This window comes from Chlamydotis macqueenii, chromosome 1 (genome assembly GCF_036417535.1).
Source record: "Chlamydotis macqueenii isolate bChlMac1 chromosome 1, bChlMac1.mat, whole genome shotgun sequence".
In the NCBI taxonomy this organism is placed as follows: domain Eukaryota; kingdom Metazoa; phylum Chordata; class Aves; order Otidiformes; family Otididae; genus Chlamydotis; species Chlamydotis macqueenii.
This window is the reverse complement of record NC_141556.1, coordinates 145,441,030-145,463,546: the sequence shown is the minus strand read 5'-3', so window position 1 is coordinate 145,463,546 and position 22,517 is coordinate 145,441,030. Positions and strand designations below refer to the sequence as shown.

Below are 22,517 nucleotides of genomic sequence, written 5' to 3'. Positions count from 1 at the left end.
TGTGTTAAATAAAATGTCTCCATAACTTAGTACAAATATCTAATGAATTCAAAATAAAAAATAGTGATGATTCTGTGATATAGTTGGATTTAAATATTAAAACCCTGCTAACTTTTGCGATGACTTAAAAACCTGAACAGAAAATGATTGATAGCAAAATTAAAAAAAACCAAACTTGTGTTCAACATTTATCCTCAAAGAACACACCGAATATATAAGTAGATACGTTCCTACATTCTGTTGCAGATCTTATACAAAGGCTATGTTGTGTCTGAGGGGTAAGGACCTAATTATTAATTTACATTATTTTTATATAAAGATGTTACCATTAATATTTTTCCATTAGGCCTCTGTATGATAGTGAATTCCATTTTTATTCTACTGAGTCAAAATTGATCTCATGTAGGTACAATTCTGGAGTAGCAGGAGTCTGGAATTGCTTTAAGTCTAGCTTTAAGTGGATAACAAAGTAAAAAATATGCTTTTATTTTTGAAAGTGTTATTACCATGACTTAAAATGATGCTATTTCATGTTATATCACCATATAAAGTAATAACACCAACTAAAAACTGGAAAAAAACCCCACTTGTTGATCAGATATAATGATGGAAATTAGATAGAACTGACTTTTGAGGCTGTAATGTGTGGTAAAAACTAGCCGATATGCTGAAAATGGCATTTTAAAAATACTTTATTTACGCTTGAAAATTTAGCTTGGTTGTAATGACAGATATGCAGCAAACCCCTGACTTAGGTAAATAGCTGGGCTGAAGGGCACATAAAATTAATTACTGAAGCATATCCAATAAATCTAGGATTCAGAAAACATCAGAAACTTCCTTGATAAGGAAGAAAAATGCCTACTTTTCTTTTTGTTCTATTTTTCTTCATAAAAGGAAAGTGGCCCACAATGAAGGGTGGATTTTTATGCTTCAAAATGATTTGAATATCAAAATGTAAACCTGATTTTAAATTAGCGGCTGAGAACCTTTGACTCACATCTTTTAATGTTTTTAATTTTAATCTTTGATATTTTTAAAGATTTTTAAAAGACAAGTTAATTGTTATTGACTATCACTCGTTAAAACTCAATTTAAAACCGATTAAAATCTTTGCATTGTTTCACACTTTTGCTAGCTAGGAGCATATATTAGTATTTTAGTAAAGAATAATTTGGCTTAATGTACGCTTATCCAGATTCTTCATTTCAATGTTTTTATTAAGTTAGAAATTAATGAATACTTCATTTCTCTTAACGTAGTTAATAATGACTTTTATGTTTTATATTAGACTTTTTAAATGAAAATGGGGAAATTACTAAGATTGCTTTCAAGTATTAAAGTGCAGCAAATTATATTGCAAATATCAGGAGAAAACTAAATTTATCAAGATTTATGACAGTATTCTGAACAACCAAAGTGTTATTAGAAGTCAGAGAACTGAATCAATAATTTCTTTCTATCAGATCCTTCAACATTTTTAGACCTAGTATATCTTTTACTTTCTCACCTGATTTTTATTTCTTTATTGAAGGAGGAAAACTAGCTTTCCTATTTTCTCAGCCTCTATGTTGTTTCCTGATACTGAATCAACTTGTCATTGAACTTATTTAGCATAACAAAAATATCAACAGTTATATATATCCAAAAATATTCAGTTATATACATCCAGTGATACTAAACACCAATGCGGTAGTTTAATTTCCTACACTTTAGAAATTTATTTTAAGATTTCAGAAGCAGAGTACTGATTATATTATAATTTGCATTTTATTTTGTTAGATTATCCTGTGCCTTAATGCCTTATCAGTGTTTCAAATTTGGTTTTAAATTAGCTCATTTTATATAATTATGAACTAGCAATCTATATAAAATGTATGCTTTTAACAGATCTATATCTGTCTCTAAGCAACAGTATGATTAAATTCTTACAAATTTTCCATATTTTGATAAATACATTTCTTGATGCCACATGTTTAACGTGCATGTTTTGATTTTCAGCCCCCTCAAATAATTTTGGCTCAAGTCCAGCTTCATTGTAAAATTCCCATCCATACTGTATCCTTCAACTGTGATGACACAGAAGCTAATAAATTTTTGTATGAACTATCTACTGAAACAGAGGGACGGTTTCATTGTTACAACATTTATTCTACTGATCCTAATGCTGCACACTTTATCATTGTGAGTATCTGAAAATAAATATATCTCTCCGTTTCTTCATGCTATGGAAGGAACCACAGGACTTGCTTTACTGTAATTTCATATTAGATTATTGAAAAAAGAGGGTTAATCCTAGTCAGATTTGAAGTGGTGTGACAGCAATGAGTGTGACATTTTTTGCTTGTGAAGGTTTATTAGACCACAACAAAAAAACTCAAATGCCAAGCAAAGTACATTTGTAGTGCTACTGTTGCAAAAAAAAAACAACCCTGAAAACCAACCCCCACCCAAACATACAGACCAAATTCAGTTTAGGAAGAAGCACACATGATCTCTGCTGTCTCAGAAACAAGTTACTGTTTAAAAGGAAACTATGGTTTGTATCCTGTTAATAAATGAGAGCATGCAGAGCTGAATTTGAATGATGATGAAGGAATAATTCTATGAATTTTGCTAAAGTTTGCTCTACAGAAGTCACTGGGGAGAGATCTATAATGAGTAAAATAACTAGAATAGCAGTGACCTATCAAGTGTGACTAAGCAGCTCAATCTAACAATCCCCAATAGGAAATATCTGAATAGACTAACAGAAACACTCATTTAAAGCATATTCTTGTTTTTAATTAAAGTTAACACTCAGTTAATTAGTTCCACAACTTTTAGAAATGGTGGTAGTGGAACAATGAGAACAACTAGGAACAAGACAGGAGCAGGAAATTTAGAACTTTGCAGACACCAGTTAGAAGGAAGATGTGAAAATACTCCAGCTCTTGAAAGATACCAGGGAGTGTACTGGAAAATTTTGGTGATTCTGCTGGTGTGGACTGTGTGACACTGCTCATCTTGGAAGGATGAGGGCCAGAGTCTGTGTTGTCCATCTCCAGACTTCTGGCCCTGTGGGAGTTGTAAAGAGATCATTGTTGGAGTTTCCTTCCTTGTTTCCTCCTATAGTCCAAATTATTCCCACTCAGTTCCAATGTTTACTTGAAGAGTATGGTTCTTACTTCCCATTTTTCAGGGACAGTGTGTGATACAGCTGTGATCTGTAGAATGACAGGACAACAGTTGTAATGTACATATCTTGTATTGTATTTTATGTATTGACTTATTTATTTGCTTGCTTGCTTGGAATGAGGGCAGCTACTGACCGCATTACATTATTCGGAAATATTGCTGTTACTCAAGGGGTAACTGGCTTCTTAGGGAATGCTTGTGCTTGATTTAGAAAACAGAGAGACTACCTGAAAAAGTGTATAAAATTATGCAGCTGTCCTAACTGAGTTATTATGCAAAATTATTATCAGAGCTTGCACAGTTTCTGCTCAGAAATGAAACATGTTTAGGAGTAATTGTAATAAAACATTGGATTTTCTTTTTGTTAGAGCGAAGACATAAATCTTTTGAAAAGAGAGCTTGAACAAGGAGAAAGAGACCTAGAGAAAGTGAAGACCTTTCATGCCGAATGTCTGATGATGGATTGTTATAATGGAGAAAATGATCCAGAGAATAAGTATGTCTGCATACTTCTATTATGTTAATAAGATCTAGGAGCTATCTGTTACATTTCTCCTTTTTCATTGTCTTGCATTTTTAACCTCTGACATTCTCCTCTTTGGGAAGAAAGGCTTTTTTTTTTTTTTTTAAACAGTTACACTAATGGAAAAGAAAAATCTGGAAAAATACACTAATACTGTGATGCCTTGAAACAAAATGATCTCAGATATCTCAATAATCTCAAATTATTAGGAATAATTAAAGCAAAGAGGTGAAAATATTTTTCTGTCTCCAACATATGGTAAAATTGTTCCCTGTGACCTGGAGAATTCATGAAAAATTATTGGCCTACTGGTAGAGCTGGCTTGGTACTTGGTACCAAATTGTCACTCATTGGGATATCCTGATTGAAATATAAATTACATACAAATGTATTTTTTAAAAGATGGCAAACACTATGAGTGAAATTCAGCTTACTTCTTTTCACATTTTTGATTTTACAATATGTATCTGTATGTTCATGCCATATTTATTCTTCCTTTTTATCAAAAGATAAGTAATCTCATCATTAAAAATAGTTTCTTTGTCCAGCATCAGTTAAAAAACATGTTGAAAATCTCACAGTGCCAAGAATGACTGTTCAAAAAGAGATCCTTCCACAGTATACTGAAGGCAGACTCCTGAGCCACTGTGGAAAAATTTTCTGCATGCCTGATTATACTTGTCTGGGGAACAAAAACAGACTTAAGATTCAAATATGAAGTTATTTGTAATCTCTAAAGGAGCACAGCCTTAATTAAAAAATAGCTTGCCCAGTGCCTTACTTATCTGTGCAGGAATAGTACAAAAGCAAAAAAGTACATTAAAAAAAATCAGATTTTGAGGACTGAAATCTATTAAAACCAGTAAGTTTAAAAAAAGGTGTTAAAAATAAAGTAAAATAAATTAAAAGTAGAGAGTGCTGTGGAGCGATTTCATATGTATGGAAGGGTAGGTAGGATGTCCAGTATAAATATGTAGATGAGTGTTCATTTCAGAATTTGCATATTTTATTTTTTATTAATGCTGGAACATATGTATATATATGTGTATGTGTGTGTGTATGTACGTGCATATATATGTAAGTGTGTGTGTGTCAGTTATTTTCATTGCTGATGGTAGGTTTACTCTACCTCCATAGGATTCCAAGTGGCTATTACAGATCATTCTGACCTTATTTAAAATATACGAGGGTGTTGCCTTAAAAGTAATGAGCATATTTTAAATAGACTAAGAAATTACTTTTAAATAGTTTAAAAAACTAAGAATATTTTAACCTCATTTGAACTCCCCTTTGAAATGCAGACTAGGATAATAGAGAAGGTATTTTGCACAGCTGAAAACATTTGAAATTAATATTTAAATTACCAGAAGACTTCAGCTTAGCATTTTTTAAGCCAGTGTTCTATATTTGAAGTAATTTCTTGCTTGTTTCTTCTTTTGGTCACTTACAAGCAGTAATCACCAGCAGACACATACTGTGTCTTCTGTCAGCAAACTCGTTGAAGAGCAGAGTACTACTCTTAGCAGTAGGCTGTGCTGTGCCTCAGAAGAGCCAGCACTGACACCACATCAGCAAATCTGGCAAACCACTGCTGACGCTCCAGCCCGAAGGAAGAAAGCATTATATGCAGGTGAGATTAATATGAACTGTAGTTGTTAGCAGAATTTATTCACTAACTTGAAAAGATTTGGTTGAAAATAGCAAAAAGCATCCCTCGTTGTAGGAACAAATGAAGCCTTTGGTGATTTAAATAACCATCTTTCTGAAATTCTAACTATTTTTTCTTCATTTTCACTTTTCAACCATCTTACTCATTTGACCCAAGCAAACAGAAAGATGTCTGCTCATTTATGCTTCATTACATGCCCTGTGACAAAAGAATAACCATTTTGACAGAATGTTTTAAAAGTTCTGCAGGCAGTTTTTAAATAGTAGAGATTAAACCCTTATTTCTTTTTGTTCTAAAGTAGTACATCATTGGGAAGACTGAAGAGCTGATCTATGTTTCACAAGTTATGGCATTTCTTACACTAATATTTCTGTTTACTACACCTGTAACACTACGTTTCTCTGAAGTATCCTATGTATGCAGTCTGAAACCAAGTTTACCTGGCTGATATGAAAGAGGTCTTCATCCTTGGGAAAGTAGAAAGTGCAAATCAATGCTGAAGTAACCTTGTGTAGGAAGTCCCTTAAAAATTGGGACTGTATACCAAAGAGAAACTCAAAAATCCCAGGCATGTATTTGAGCAGTAAGTTAGCTCTTCTTTTCTTTCCCTTTCAACACCTACAGAGCAAACAAAGACGAGTCTGCTGCGAATCCTGAGCCACAGTGTGAAATCTAGGGGAGAAAGCCCAGAGGAAGGAATATCTCCTGAAAAAAAGAGTGTTTCTGTCAAAAAGAGCATGAAATGTACAACCATTTTCAAAGGCAAGTTGACAGAACAGGAAGCTCTGGACGGAACAGTCGATAACGTTTCTCCTGCTTCATTTCTAACTCATAGCACCTAATTTGAGGCAAAACTGTGCAGATCTGCAGTTCAAAGGATCAGAACGCAGCAGAGATGCAGAGAACTGGATGTGCAGGAGGGTATTGTAACAAGGTCCTTAAAGCTGCAACCAGACTCCTGCCAGTGCCAAAACAATTCAGTTTACAAGAGCTTAGTTATGTCCACAGTGTGTGGCAGCAGTGATACAGCTATTCCTGAGACTGCTGCAAGGATATCACAGTTACTTCTTACCAACAGAATAAATAGATCTTCAGAATCTTGTTAGAATACAGTAATAGATTATTGTTGCGATACAGTAATTTGTAATTACATTCAGTGTTGAGGTTAAAGCTGAGAGTGATGGTTCTGGTTCTGTGGTACCAATGTAAAAGGAGGTTGTACTGTATATGCTAAGATTTGCAAAAAACACGCTCTCTAGGACAGGCAGATATGTAGAGACAAAAGTATTTGCAATGGGGCTTGGATATACATCCAGATAATTTTCATTTCTCTCAGTAATACATGCAACTCAGACCTTTATGATAGGTCCTCTAAGTTGTTCAAAAACCTCACCTATGATATTTAAAGTTGTTTGACCTTTTTACATTTCAGTGTCTTATACCTTTTATAAACATTTTCATAGCGATATATCTTAAATTAACCAGTCTATTAGTGATAGTACTTGGTACCACATCTTGAACTGGGAAATAAATTGATTAATCTTTCTTTTTGGGTTACAAGAAATAAATACATATGAAGTTAAATTAAAAAAAAATTCCCCACCTGTTTTATAAATTTCCTCATTGATTAATTAGGGTTCATGAGGCATATAGTAATGCTGTTACTATTGATCAAGCACCAAGAAACACAGGAAACATAATTCTTATTGATTAATTTAGCAACTGAAATAGACCTTATTGGGTAATCTTTGTGACACTGCTAGTAGGCTCAAATAAAAAAAAAAGATGCTATTTTATGTCAGCTTATTTATGTGTACTTTTGTGTGAACAAAAACTGTGAGCTAATAAAATGCAACTGTTTTATCTTAGATTTGAAAATGCAAAAAGCTGTGAAAAGGACATCTAAAAGGTATGCATGTGCCTGTATAAATACATCACAAAAATTACAGTTTATATTTTTCTTCAGTAATTTTGAACTTCTCAAATGTATTTCTACCTTGTGCTACATGTTACAGTCTCTTTTTTCTAGTTGTCTAGATATCTCTTCAGCTCTTTGGTTAAAGACTCATGGCTTGGTTGCTAGGCGACTCACCATCATGGATGCCTTAGCTCCTACAGCTGTCCCTCACCGTACCAAATACATCCCAGTTCTGGACAAGCATGTAGTTTCTAAAGTATTTGATGAGGTAAAACTCTTATGCTGTTTCAAAGCAAACATAGAACTTGGTACTGTTTTCAAAAATATTTTTTTTTATTTCTCTCTAGAAATGTCATAATTGCCTTCTCTGCATCTACATCTGTTGTTCTATGTGTAGTGGCATGGATTTTTCTGGATCTGAAGCAGGTTATAGAAAGGAAAGGAAGGTTGTGGGTTGCACACAAGGTGGAACAAGTAGAATTTATGAGCTGTGGAACTCATTCTCCCTCAAGCCTTGTGCTAGCATATCAAGGAAAAGCAGAGAATGGGTTCTGGGACTGGACATAGAGGTTGAATAGAAGACATTAACAAATTGATTAAGAATCTTTATTATTATAGTACTTCAGAAGACTTAACTGAAGATAATAAATGTACAGACGTTTTCACATTCTTCCTTCTGAGATCTTAGTTTTCTTGGTGTGGAATGCAGACATCAGTATTTGCTTTTCTGGGGATAGTGTAATTTTTATTTTTGGTCTTTGCTAGAAGTGATGATGGAGTAACTATGAGCAGTTTTCTCACCTTGGAGATGCAGCAAGCAAAAGATTTCCATAACAACTCTTCAATAACAAGAGGCTGACCTGTTGATTTCAGTTCTACATAACCTGTCAGCTTCACCTGAGTTATTTCAAAGAGGTTAATTTGTTAAACTGCCCATCAGATTCATATCCAGAAAAAAGAAATAATGGGGGCTTGTCTAAATTATGCTGTGGTGGTTCAGGAGCAAACCTTCCCTATAGAACCATCTGAGAATCTGTTGCAGATTGTAGCATCTTAAGTATAACTTTGCAAGTCATGGAGTTTTGACTCCATGTTTTGCTCAGAAGAATCAAGTTCAGATTCAGCCAACCAAAACATGTTGTTCAATATTAAATGAGAAAGATTGTTCTAGGATTATTGTAGTTTGATTTTGTCTTTAAAAAAGTTGAAATTCTGGTTTTGAAATAAAAGCCATTTTGAAAAAAGTGAATTTTTTGATATGAAAGTTTAAGTATTTAATTTAGAAAATGACAAACATTTTGGCACTAAAAAGGCTTCCCTGTGATTTCTCTCAGCTGAATCTGTTAAATTTCACTTGGCTTCCTGAGCAGTTTGCATTGCTCTCGAAGTATGGATAATATTTCAAGTTTACTGTGATTTGCTAAGAACACATTCCATTCTAGTTTTATTCTTCAGTACTGTAATAATGTGTTTATGTTTGTCTGCCCCTCATATTCTATTCAAAGTGTTTTATAAGCTGTATTAAACATTCATTTTGCAAATGATGCTGTTTGTACTTTGAGTTACTCTGGGGAATTGTAAGCGAATGTAGGAGAGGGCTTTTATGTGGTGAAGCCCTGCTGAACTTCTATAAACTTGGTTTGGGTAACATAGCAGATGACATCCATGGCAGTATGGAACTGGAAGAGGGGTACTCTCAGTTCCTTGCCTTTCAGCTTTCAAACTCCACCTGGAAATGACAGGTAGCCAGATTTCATGGCTCACAGTTCTGGGTGGAGATTTACCTCATCTGTCTCTGGTAAGATACTTCACTGACATGTTCCCATTAACTTTAGCTTCTAAGTGATCTTAAGATTAATTTAATATGAGGAGCTTTGATGTGATCTGGCTGTGATGTGACACAGATTTATTAATCAGAGAGAAGACATCCTCAGAAAGAGAGGGGAATATAAAGTCACACCACTGCTCCTGAAAAAGTAGTCACATAGCAGTAATTTGGAATCCAGCTAGGCTTTGATGATTCAAACACAAAAAAGACGTCACTGAAAAATGTTCTCAATTTTAAAAAGTGTTTTTATTGTTTTATTTTGTGATTGCTTGCTTTATTCCCCCAACAGGGGTTTTAGTTTTATTTAAATTGAACCTCATCCTTCTTTTTGTCATCTGTATCCTGATCTCAGACAGGCACTTGCAGAAGCTTCCCACTCAACCATACGTGTTGAAGATAGTTTTGAGGAGAGTAACATTCTCCACTTCTTTCTTGGATTCTTTTTCTGTTTATAATAATCATCAGGACATTGATATATAAAATAGCTTTTCTTATAAAAACTGCTGAGTAATTTAAGACTCAGGATGATGGGACTTTGGACTGAGAGATGGGAAGGAATCTTTCCTCCCCTCTGTCATCCTTTTCTACCCATTTCTCTGCCTTTTGAAGACCTGCTTGTAAGTGTATGACTTTGTCTTTTGTAATGGAGTTGACTTCTGTAGATACTGTATTGTGAGATTTGAAAGGTATTGAAGTTCCTGATTCTGAGGAACCTGTTAGGTTGCTAAGCGTTATTGTGGTTAATTAAGACTAGTTTCAGTGAGCAATATCCACCTTGTTCACTCTTTGGTGATCAGTGTAATGGTGCAAAATGTCTCTCTTCACCTTGAGCACTCTAATTCATTAGAAAATATGTTTCTCCAGAATAAGAGTGTTAAATACACTTAAATAAGTAACTGTCACACTTCTATGCTAGAATTAGCTGTTAATAAGTATAAGACTGTTGTTTTAAAGCAATACAATCTGAAATATGGTCATGATCTAGGCATGCTTGTCTCCCTTCTGACTTACCCTTCCATTTTTAGAGTGACTTTTTTTGAGAGTACTGATTTAGTTAGAATTAACTAGTAGTTAGGAGCCTTAATTTGCAATTTCTGTGTAAAGGGATTGTATCATTTCAGAAGATTTTATTAATAGGCTGGAAACTATGCTGTAATTCTGACATTTCTTTGAGGTGCTCAGATCTTTCTTTCTGCAGCCTTCCAGTGTTCCTTCTGTCAGTTCTCATTCTTGGACATGGATTCATGGACATTCAGTTATTCTGGCGAAGGAGAAGTTGTATGATAAATGCAGTCTTTGTCTTTTATTGTATGATAGTTGTTACCATTGGCGCATGTTAGCAACGACAAGAAGCGGATCACACTAATTAATCCTCAGGCAGTGAATCTTGATGCCTATAAAGAGAAGCTGGAACAAGCAATTAAATCCTATGAAAGGCAAGTCTACTCATAAAAAATTTATTGTATTTGCAGTCTAATTTCAGATTTTTTCTTACGTAGTGGGTATTTGCTTACACATGCTTTGCTCAATACTGGTAATTCTGCATGTTGACACACTTTAGTCCACGATCAGCCTGTAGAGGAAATGTTTCTTTCCTTCAGAAAACCATGCAGAATGAAACAAACAGATAACAAGCAAGCAGATAATAAATAACGTTGCTCATATTATGTTTGTTCATTAAAAAAAAATACTTTATGTGAATAAACCTGAAAGCAGTCTTCCTTGTGGAGGAATCCCCCCTAAACATACAGTAGTAGCCAGACATTTAGCTTACAATTAAGCTCCTAAATCCACAGGCTGACATTTGACATTTAAATTAGTGGTCTGCTTTTTGCTGCCAGCTGCCTAGCACGTAACTGTGTATGCAAGAGTGTAACTGAGGCACCTATAAGATAAAGACAATTTAAAAATTTGGCTTTTTGAGAAAGATATGCATTGTGCTTATTAATTAGATGTTGGTAAAAGCACATCAGAAGTAAACAAGATAAGGACATATCTCTAAGCTATTTCTTACCTTGATCTAACTTTGTGCATTTTTTTTTAAGTCATGCAATTATTTGACTACCAATGTCATTCAATAATATTATGAGAGCTTTAACTAGAATTGTTTTAATAAATGAGATATTTTTTCAGACTGTGTTCTAATAACATTTACATTATTTTATATGATCAAAAAACCCTTGATGACAACTGTTTAGTCTTTGTTTTTTGATTAATTTCACTGAGGCCCTTTAAGGTTTTTTTCCTCTGTAGCTCTATGATCATACCAGTTCCTTTTAAAGCATGTAATAGTTGTCGTTTTCATTCCCTTTTCCTATTTCTATATGTATCCATGTTTTGTGGTAAAAATAAAGAATTATGGTTTGCAAATGCTGCTTGCTATGTCTAATATTACTGGAATTAAGTGAGGATATTGGTTTTGTGTGCTCTGTCATTGAGACAATACTGTTATTATCAGGCTGATGAAGAACTCATAGAAATGTGGATTTGTCACTCATTTTGATAGAAGGTTCAAATGGTATATTTTTGATGGTGGCTTATGAAAAAGCGTTCAAGATTTTCATTGCTATGCCATACCATTGAATATTTTACATTTATTGACTTCAATTTTGAGGGAAAGAAAAGTGTTTTCTGGTTAAACTCTGATGATCTACTGACAGCATTTTCACAGTCTCCCTAAAACTTTGATGATTGAAGAGTATGATTTACTTATGTTTACCCACAAAGGTCAATGAATAAATGTATTTACTGATCCTACTGATCTGTAGGTTTGAATTCCCTACTTCTGTGGAAAAGATGTATAGAAGAGACATCTGTCTGAAGATCCTTATAGTTGACAATGTAAAAAAGAGTTCTCATTGCTTGTCCTCTACATGTGAAACAGTAACTCAGTCAAATTTATTTTGCTCTAAATGCCACAGTACTTTTCCAGTAATTGAATTTTGCAAAGGCTGCAGTTCAGCTTTGTGAATAGCGATTGGTCACAAATTTATTCTGACATCTATAGATGAGACAATACATCAGGGCATGCAGGTTTCAAGAACAGAAGCAAGCAAGACAATATCTTCCCTGTATGTAGATTGAGCTTAGCATCAGATTTAGAAGGAGAAAAGTGACAAGGGCAGAAATTCTGTGCTCTGACAAAGAGAATATCCAGTATTGAAGGAGTAAAATGCTGGAAGCTTCAAAATGTGTGTGACCTTGCATAGCTAGAGGCTTTTACAAATGAGTCAGTTATGAGTGTGCACATTTAGAAGTATGAAATAGGCAGTGAAGCATGCTGAGGCGCAGATTGTGAATGAACTAAGTAATTTACATTCTAAAAATGCTAGAGTGTGGTTTCTAGTAGATAAAATGAATCACCAATAAATTAGTATTCCAAATCTGGTGTTAATGAGCTTTTCTGTACATGCACCTGTAAATCTGGCAAGACTGTTAAAAGTCTAATGGTTACAATCTGAATTTTTCCTAACAATGAATCTGTTCTTGTATTTCCAAAGGAAGTTTGGAAATTTTTATAGAATTACAGCAATTATTAGGATCATTGGTAGAGATTTATTTCTGTAGTATGAAGTTAAGTAATTGAGTGATGGCTTCACTGTCTGAGATGTTAATAGAGAAAACGGTAAGCTAGATGACCTAATAAGAGTTTATGATTTATGTGTAAAAAGCAAAAGCAGAAAGTTTAGTGATGCTTTTAAAAGATCTCAGAACTACATTGCCTTGGAATAATCACTTCTGTTTTCCTGTCTGTCAGTAGTTTTTCTTCATAGTAGAGTTTAATGAAGTAAAAACTTGAATGCCATAACTGAGGGGTTGTCTTAGCAGGAAAAAAAAAAAAGCATTGCTCTCCATGTGTCTTCAGAATACAATTTTCTGAAACTGCTTAATTGGAGGAACTGTGCTTAGCTTAACTGGCATTTAATCAGTTTTGTTATTTGATTTAGCTTGCTGGTGCTGAAGAGAACTATCCATAGAAAATCCTGTCAGGAAGCAGCAGTGACTGCCATTAATCCTTCTATGACCCTGAAATAGTCATGTTGCTACTTGATGGAAGATGCTGTTTTCCAGTCTTCTCTTGCAGTTGATGATTTCATAGTTGAATGATAAGGATACAATTTGATGATATAGTGGTCTTGGAATACAAATCAGTGCAGATATCTTAAGAAACTCTGTTTATTTGCTAGTTTCGAGATGACCAGATGTACAGGGAACTACATCCCCTCAAAATCTGCTTTGCTTTCTTTAATAGGCGCCTAAACCTAGTTATTTGGAGAGCACTATCTCAAGAGGAAAGAGACAAGTAAGCTATCACCTTTTCATTTTCTAACTTACTTCTGAAAAGCTGGTTGTAAATATTTAATACTTTAAAATCACTATTTCTGTAACCAACTGGTTTTATTTTCAAATATTTCATAGGCATACCTTACTTTCAAAAATGTATGTGTGATATGGAGTAATATTAAATTCTAGACCTCCTTCTTGCAGTGCTGATCATTTTTAAAGGAGAGGGCCTGCATTCCATTTGAATGGTGCTGGTCTATTCTTAACCAGTGCCAAGTGGCAGGGCCTTGGGAGGGCAGCATGTCATTGCCTTTGGCATCAAGGTAAATCTCTCGCCTGGTAAAGAGCACTTCAGCGGCTGGTTTGTAAAGGTATAATAATCACCTTTACAGCATGTGCTGGAACTGTGTATCACACTGGACGTTTGTACTACTTTAACTAGCTTCTTTCTCTATATTGATTTTGAAAACTAGCCACTGTATAAACAGGACTGACATCAGTGAAGTTAGCATCTGTTTACTTCAGAGAATAAAGTGAAGATCAATTTACGAAAACTGAATTGGTGTGAAATATTCTAGGCAGAAAAAAAGGGAATGAAAAGTAGAATGCTTTTAAGAAGTCTTAAGCCAATGAGCAAAAAATACACAGCTCTGTCATCCATAAGGAGAACTAAAACCCCATTCTGGTGCAGAAAGGAAGTGAAGGCTGTCAAACAAAAGAGCAGCATATAATTTAAAAAAGGAAATAGATATCTATTGATAGACAAGGAATTATAGAATACAGAAAGTTGACAAAGTGGTATCCAGGTTACCATATTTATTATGGTAACTTATGGCCGATGATGTATATAAGGAACAAAAATGTCCTAGCAATTGTACACTATTGCTAGCAGGGCATATTAAAATCGTTACTATTGGTGCATGGAAATTGAAATATTTAATTTATTTATTTTCTAAATTTACAACTTGAATGATCACATTCATGTATTACAAAAGGATGACAACGTACTTTCAAAATCATTAGTAATCTGAAGGGAGAGGGTAATGAAGTCTACTAACTTGGTCACAGGAGTGCTGAACTAATTAGTTGAGGAGCTCTCTTGTTCACTATTGTGTATTAAAAGACTATCTCAGATATTAGGGAAATTAAGATTTACTAGAGAAGTGGTAATATCGTGCTTGTGTTCAAAATGGTTGTGAGATCCAAGTCAGGAGTTAACTTAACTGATTATAGATGAATAACTGGCACAGAGAACAAAATCTAGGTAAATAACTATATTAGTCAGTATAATTTCAATACAAAGTAGTTCCTAGAGGAGAAGAAAGATGAGCAGTGACAAAGAGTAGGACAACGTGGTAGGCATCACCATGGTTGTATATATTGGAAAGACAGACAGTTAAATACCCTTTCCAGTCTAGGTTTCATATTTTTAAAATGCTGGCAACACTGTAAAGTATAGCCACAGGAACAATTTGAATACTAACTGGAGATTTAAAGAATTCTACCTATTCTGGATTTTGGAGTTTTAGTTTGTTTTTATCAACAAGATTACTGTATCTGAGTCACCTTTCAGTGTATGGGTACCTTCAGTGTGTAGGTTCAAAACAGCTCTAAAATGGCACCAGATATTTATGTTCAGCCACATGAATTGCTCTGTAGATGTCTTTCTCTGAGATATGGTTAAGCCAGATGTGATTGTTTGACTAAACACAATGGTAGCTGGATGAAACACAAGAATGTGTGGTATACAGAAGATAGATTGGATGAGTCTGATGCTTTATTCTGCTTTTAATCTTTGTGATACTATTTGTGAAGTACTACCAAAATTAAATTTTTTCCTACTTGTGCTTTTTTTTTTTTTTTTTCTTTTAAGATTTAAAGACGATGGGCCAGTCCAATATATGCAGCATAAAGAAGCTTTGCTGGAAGCTTTAGAGAATTTGGGATGGCCAATTTCCTATGAAGATGTAATATTGTTAGAAGATGAGATATTGGCAGCATTAACATATATACAACAAGCCTCTGATCTTCAGGAAGCTGTCAAAAAGGAAACAGAGAAAAGCTCAGAATCACACATGAGCAATAATAAAAAGGTAATAGATATTCTAGATATATTCCTCTTCAGTATGTGCTTCTGGAGTAATTTTGTTCTGTGGTAATAGCTGATAAATAGGTGTTTGGCATGATGTTGTTACACAAACGGACAGAGGAAAGGTGATAGTTAAAAAGAGAGCAACCTCTTCTGCAACGACAGCAGAGATATATGAAAAGCAATTATGATATAAGATTTGTGGTTGTGTTAATATCTGATAAACAGGATTAAATGATCTTGTAATGTTGGAGTAATTTTCTGTAATTTTGCATGGTATCTTTCTTCTAAGAGAAAAGATGAAGAGAAGGGGTGGGATTCAGCTTCATATTCGAACACTGAAATTTAGCTGTCAAAAGGCGGGCGTGTGCGAGCTGTTGGCTAATCTGACAGTGCTGTGAACAGAGCCCTACTTGACAGTCTGTGGCATCTGGAAAGCTGTTTAGTTCATCCTAAAGTATACACCTGCTGTTGGTGAGCCAGTGTTCTCTCCATTCCTTTAATACATTGCCAGAAAGTAGTCAGCTACTCTGAAACTGTCATTGAAGTTTGAGATTTCTGATTGAGATATACATATGCATATAAATATATATATGTTCCCCAGATAAACCTCTGATTTTACCTGGAATGCTGTTAGAGATTTGATGAAATGCCTATGGAAATACATGAAGCAAGGAGTATAAAAATAAGGCTAGTAAGTTATTTTCAGCTGCCCTATTGGAAGAGAGAATATACTTTTTCATTGTAGCTTTTTCTGTGGTGATATATATGTTCAGAAAACATATCTTAGGTTACAATGTTGTATTCTTCTATTATTATTTTCACTCTTTCAGAATATCCTTGAAAATTAATTGGTTCTACCTTAATAATTTTATCTTCAAGTTATAAATATGAATTCTCAGGGAAATGAAGAAGAGACTTTTAAGTTTTAAAAAGCAATTTAACCTTCCCTAATTAAAAGATTAGTGTATACACTGTTGATGTTTTAAAATTCCCAGTACTTAATCTCTGAAGAAACCAAACAATTTCTCTTATTTGGTTTCAAGTTTTTCCATCTAATAGATTCATCAAACAGTGCTTCACGGGGAGTGCTGCTGCCTCTGCAGAACTGCTGTCTAGGTGCAGTTGTACTATGATAATATTAAAATAAGCTGTCTAGGAAATTAATAAGAAAGAAAATCTTATCTCAAACCTCTACATTCTAATAGAGGATACCTAACCAAACAGGGAATGCATCATAAAGCTCATATATTAATATATTCCTCCTCTTTTTCATTATTTTATATTACTGAGTGAGAGAAACAACTCTTTAACTGAACTTGAAGGTGTGCTTGGCCTAGTTGCAGTGAATGTTGAAGAAAATCCTAAGCTTTGTATTATGTAGGAAACATAATACAGTGATTGTAATAGTTCTTTTTCACCCTGACATATACATATATGCATGTACAAGTCTGTGTGTGTGTATATATACACAGGGGTAAGCTAAGTGAAACTCAAATGAGCAGAGTACAAATCTGCACTGTGAGTTCTCACCAATTGACATTTACAATTGTAAATATAAATTGTAAATTATGCCAGGTATCCATATATGCTACCTAGCAGGTCATGCCTAGAAATGTGCCAGCATTCTTTAAGAAAGCAATCTTTTGTAATATTTGACATTCCTTGACTGAGCTATACCTCTCTTTTCATTGAGATCAACAATAGTTTTCACGATGAGCTATGGCATTTTACATGCTATGACGTAAGTTATAAAAAATATTTGTGTTAAATTGAAGAGAATATATTGTGATAACACAGGCCATGTATGAAAATAAATTATTATGGGCAAGATCACATTTAATTTTCTGTAATCTTGGAGAATTTGCTCCACTAAGAATGTACATTTGAAAACACTTTATTATCTTCAAAGAACACATGATCTTGATTCATTTTACATTTGTCTGAAAGTGCTACATTGCTCCTGCAGCTGTTTTGATTATTGATTTACCTCTGCCATATAATGTCTCAATACAAGAGCAGCAGAAACATGTTAATGTTTCATTTTTGTTGATTGTAATTTTACTGTTGCCTTGAAACAATCAATGTGTGCTCTCAGACATGATGTGATTAACATTGTGCAATCACTTATCCTGAGTCAACCTGCTTTAGGAGCCTAATCAGAGCACCATCTTCAGTAATTGCTAATCTGCAACTGAAAGGCTTTGAGAAGCAGAAATGCAGGTGTAATTAGAATTCTGTTTTTATGGCGGAAAAAAAAAACAGTGAAAAAAACCAGAAAAACTGGAGAACCTTTAAAAATGCTATTCAGGGTTTTTCCAACTGTGATTTCTGTCTACAAAATGGATATAAAAAGCAAGGAGATAGCTGATATGGCACTGAATGAAAATTGTCATTGAGAGATGGAAAAAAAATTATTATTATCCTGGAGGTCTACTCAACAAAGCAGACTTTTAAATTTCCTGCTAATTTTTTTTTTCACTAAATTCAAAATAAAACCCCTTATTTTTTAGCTTTTAAGGGTTCCTAATTACCTTCACAACTTCTTAAAAGAATTAGTAATCCTTGTTGGATGTCCTTGCTATGGGAGCTTTCTGTTTAAGCCTACAACTGAATTAATGGTCTGGTTATCTTCCCTCTGTGCTCTCACCTCTGGGAGTTGTGTTCTGGCTGCTATGTTTGCACGTATCTGTGAAAGGTAGGGTATGCCAGAGCCTTACTGGAGGAGGATGAAGTAGACATCCATCTGCACAGGGCCATGAAATCACTGAAGACATCTAGTGATGCAAGGAGTAAATGCTTTGGGAAATGAGCAAACACATTTAGTTATTATTGGCCAAAACATAAAACACTGAACGCTGATGATTACCTGATTGGAGAGCTAATTGTAGACCGTATTTTACTCAGCTTACTCAATTCCTTTTGCTGTACAGATTAAAGCATGGGTTGACAAAAATCTTCCTCTCCAGGCTAACACTCAGCTTGCATCTAAAGATACTAAAAATGAGGAATGTATCATTTACTTTATTTTTTTTCTAATAAGTAACTGCTTTGACTTAAAATATTGTATGTTTTCCATTTTGAACTTGTCAGATATAATAGTCAGCCATTATTTGTTATTATGTTTTTTTTTTCTGATTGAATTATAAAGCTGTTTACAACATGATGTCACCTAAAAAAAGGAATTGTTCAGAGTCCCCTACCTACTTCTCATTAGACCACCTCAGGTCTACAGGGGTCATGGTGTTGCTGTTCTCCAAGTGTGACAGCTTTCAGGACAGTTTGGTGCATTCCGTTAATGGCTGTGACATTTTCTTGTAAAGTATTTCTTTCCCCACTGTTGTAATCTGGCCTTTGAGAGTGATAGAGAACATTTCCTCTGATACTAAATATTTCTGTTTCTGCATATTAATGGACTTCAGATTCTGTAGAGAAATAAAGCTGCGTTCATTGCTAAGGATTAACTCACATTAAGAATATACTTTTAAAAGTACTGTGTTTCCCTTAGGATGAACTCGAATGTGCAAAGCTTAATGCTTGTTTGTGACCCTGATGAATGGTCACCATGTGATTAAAAATAACTTAAAACAGTTAATAAGCATAATATGGTTAGTAAAGCATGTTTATTTGGGTGGAAAGGGACCTCTAGTGGCTCATTGAGTCGGTTCTTTCTTAAAAATGCATTTCATATACAAATGATTTAATTATTCCTGATGAAATATGAATAGCTGAGACTTGATTCTTTACCAGAATGGAAATTCTGGATCTCCCTTGGCAGTTTCTTCTGTTTTCTCATGTCCTATTTCTTACACGGCTCATTCTTTTTCACTGTTTAAGGATCACTAATCGCTGCTGGTTGATAACTTTTTTGCATTCATATGTTTCCTAAGCCACTTGGCATCCCCTGTCTTTGTTCTTGTTGTTTTAGGGAGGCAAAGGAAAACAATCATCCAAAATAGCAACAACAAAAAAGTTAGAACTACCTACAAATGTTTGGTCAAATTTTCCATTGTCATCAGTGACATAACCTGCTGGATAGACAGCACATAGCAACAAAAAGTTAGACTCTCTCATAAAAATTGACTGTGGTGTACACAGAATCAGCTTGTTGCCACTGACAGCCTGGGAAAAGCAGTGGTTGCTTGGCTCTGGAGGTGTCAGGATTGTGAAAAGCCAAAGTTAGAGCCAAGATACATGGAGATCTGTGGATAGTCTTCCTATCCATTCTCACTTACAGTAGGAAAGTGCAAAAACTAATCTCTTTGAAAGGGAATTTAAAAATGCAGCAGGTATTGACAGAAGTAAATAAAGTCTCCTTCATCTCGTAGTTTAACGCATTGCCTTCAACAGGAGCAAAGCTAGACAGGGTGGAAATCCCAGATAATCAGATGCAGTTCTTTTGTAATAAAAGTACTGGAGGACAATATACCAGAAATGGGCACTCTGATAGTGTCTGGGTCAATCAGGCTGAACACCTAAAAGCTGTGTGAGAGGAAGAAGAGCTGGATTTGAATTTAGACGGTATTTCTGAGCCACCTGAATTCTGCAGGACTCGACATCCTCATTGTGGATGCCTGCGCCATCTTTGGTCTTTGGATTAATGCAGAGTGCTGGAAGTCGCCCAAGTTATTAGTCAAGCATTACAAATTAGTTGATAATAAATATTCAGCAGCAGCTGTCCCTTTGGAGCCTGAGAAATTAAGTAAATGGTTTACCCAAATACCTTTTTGTGCCTGTGGAGCTGCAAGTCTTTGCACTCAAATCAGCCTTTGTTAGGTTGTACTTCAAGCAGTTGTTTAAAAGCTGGGAAGAGCCACTGGCTTAGACTAGGCTTGAAAAACAGAACTGTTGATATAATTTATATTCTATAGGGGTAAAGAATAAACTAGAAAAACACCACATATCTCCCATTTAAAATATCTCTTTGCATTTTTATGTGCATGTTTTGCTTATTTTTAGGAATTTTGTGAGGGAGGATTGTTTGTGATTTTTGTGTGGGAGACTGGAAAAAAGAGTTTGTGATAGTTACAATGAAACTGAGAACAAATAATTTGCTCATAGTTATTCTTCTCTTTTCCATCATTGTTAACTCTTAGGGAAAAGTGAGTATCAAAATCAAAGATACATTTTCAGGAAGAAAAATGTTGTCAGACAAGGAAGCAGATCATACACACTCTAGCAAGCAGGGGTTTTTAGGAGTCTGTAAGTTATGGTTGTTTTTCAGAAGCATATAGATCTGTGGAAAAGTTTGAGATTTCAAGTTGTGTGTTTTTATGATTCAAAAAAAACTACATAAGAAATGAATGCCTGCAAATTGTTTATGAGGTAGGCTAATAAATATGTGGTTTAAAAATTAATGGGGAAACGGATTTATTTAACTTTGCACTTGTCTATAATTTATAGTTACAAACAGGATGGAGAAAATAATAGACTTTTTCAATAATCAGTTTGCTATTGTGGTAGTAATTATAAATTATAGTGTTATTCTTGAGGATTATTAAGATGTACTTACAAAAATACTGGAGTTAAGGACTATTCAGTATTAGAAAGAAAATGCTTTTATATCATCAGTTTTCTTAATTTTCTCAGGAAAGCAAAATGTAAAGTGTTCTTTCACATTCTGACATATCCACGTAACACTCTGATCCTCTCAAAGCTTCCTGTAAAAGAGATGCCCTGAATGGGAAGAAATTCTTTCTTCTGAAAAAAAAAAAAGGGAGTCAGGAACCTGATTTACTTTAGAGGCAAATGACAGTGAGACTCCATAAAATGTTAACGTTAAAAGTCTTCAAGGTAAAAGAATACGGTGACTGTAAAGTCAAGTACACAGAAGCTCAGAAAGCCCGACAGTATATTTTTACATAGAGCCACTTGTGATTTGTGAGTCTTTGACTGTGTTTCCCACAGCCCCCTGCCTTGGTTGTGTGAGATTCATCGTGCTTTTTGCATTCTTCATTAACTTTTACTACTAATTGCAGTCACTGACTTCAACTAGGAGTTGAGTCGGTCCACAGCCAGCCAGCCCCATTGGTATTTCTGTTCTCACCATCCGGTGCGTGGTCCCCCAGACTTATTTATGAACAATTCAGCCATAAGCTCCAGTGTTCTGTGTGGCTGTGGTATGTTACAGGAGGTCTAGTCTGGGAGCTACCCCCACAAGAGGAAAATTAGTGTATGAAGAACCCAAACTAGCAGGGCAGAATGATGGACAGTGGCAGCTCTGGAAGATGTGGTATATTATTTTGCTAAGCTGGAAAGTTTTAAAACTGCTGAAAATTTTAGTTTTTAGCTTATTGTGTGTAAATAAACATTTTTTTCCCAGACACTTCAAGATTTAAAAAAAAAAAATTGAGTCTGTGTTTGATTTTTTTAATCAGTCATTCCATACAGTCAGTTACTTTTAATGGAAATAAGATTATTATGAAGACTCACCTATCTGGACAAAATGAATGTGTGTAGCAGCTTCACTTATTCTGCAAAATCAGTTGATTTTTCTTTACCTCATCCTTGAATATGAATTGTACAACTTGTAAATTTTTTTCGAGGAAAACAGCAGCCAGAGCCATAATTCATCAAGGTAAATTTCTGCCTGAACACTTGGAAATGTAGATTTTGTTATGACCATGTAAAATAGTGGTCAAAGTTTTTTAGTGAAAACTTTTAGGTGATCGTAGAATCATAGAATCGCAGAATGGTTTGGGTTGGAAGAGACCTTCAAAGGTCATCTAGTCCAACCCCTCTGCAAGAAGCAGGCACATCTCCAACTAGATCAGGTTGCTCAGAGCCCTGTCCAACCTGGCCTTGAATGTTTCCAAGGATGGGACGTCTACCACCTCTCTGGGCAACCTGTTCCAGTGTTCCACCACCCGCATTATAAACATTTCTTTCCTAATATCCAGTCTGAATCTACCTCCCTCGATTTTAAAACCGTTACCCCTAGTCCTATCACAGCAGGCCCTGCTAAAGAGTTTCTCCCCATCTTTCTTATCAGCCCCTTTTAGGTACTGGAAGGCCACTATAAGGTCTCCC

At 34.8% G+C, this 22,517-nt stretch overlaps 1 protein-coding gene across 1 annotated transcript in view; it reads left to right on the top strand.

The window, feature by feature from the left end:
* The window catches only part of VWA3B (von Willebrand factor A domain containing 3B), a 62,265-nt gene that overhangs the window by 30,135 nt on the left and 9,613 nt on the right, over window positions 1-22,517 (top strand). The window contains exons 13-21 of the mRNA XM_086754572.1: window positions 2,002-2,184; window positions 3,546-3,673; window positions 5,155-5,330; window positions 5,994-6,131; window positions 7,239-7,278; window positions 7,399-7,555; window positions 10,433-10,551; window positions 13,368-13,418; window positions 15,273-15,492. Of these exons, the coding sequence (XP_086610698.1) occupies window positions 2,002-2,184; window positions 3,546-3,673; window positions 5,155-5,330; window positions 5,994-6,131; window positions 7,239-7,278; window positions 7,399-7,555; window positions 10,433-10,551; window positions 13,368-13,418; window positions 15,273-15,492 (1,212 nt within the window). The remainder of the gene's footprint in view (window positions 1-2,001; window positions 2,185-3,545; window positions 3,674-5,154; window positions 5,331-5,993; window positions 6,132-7,238; window positions 7,279-7,398; window positions 7,556-10,432; window positions 10,552-13,367; window positions 13,419-15,272; window positions 15,493-22,517) is intronic.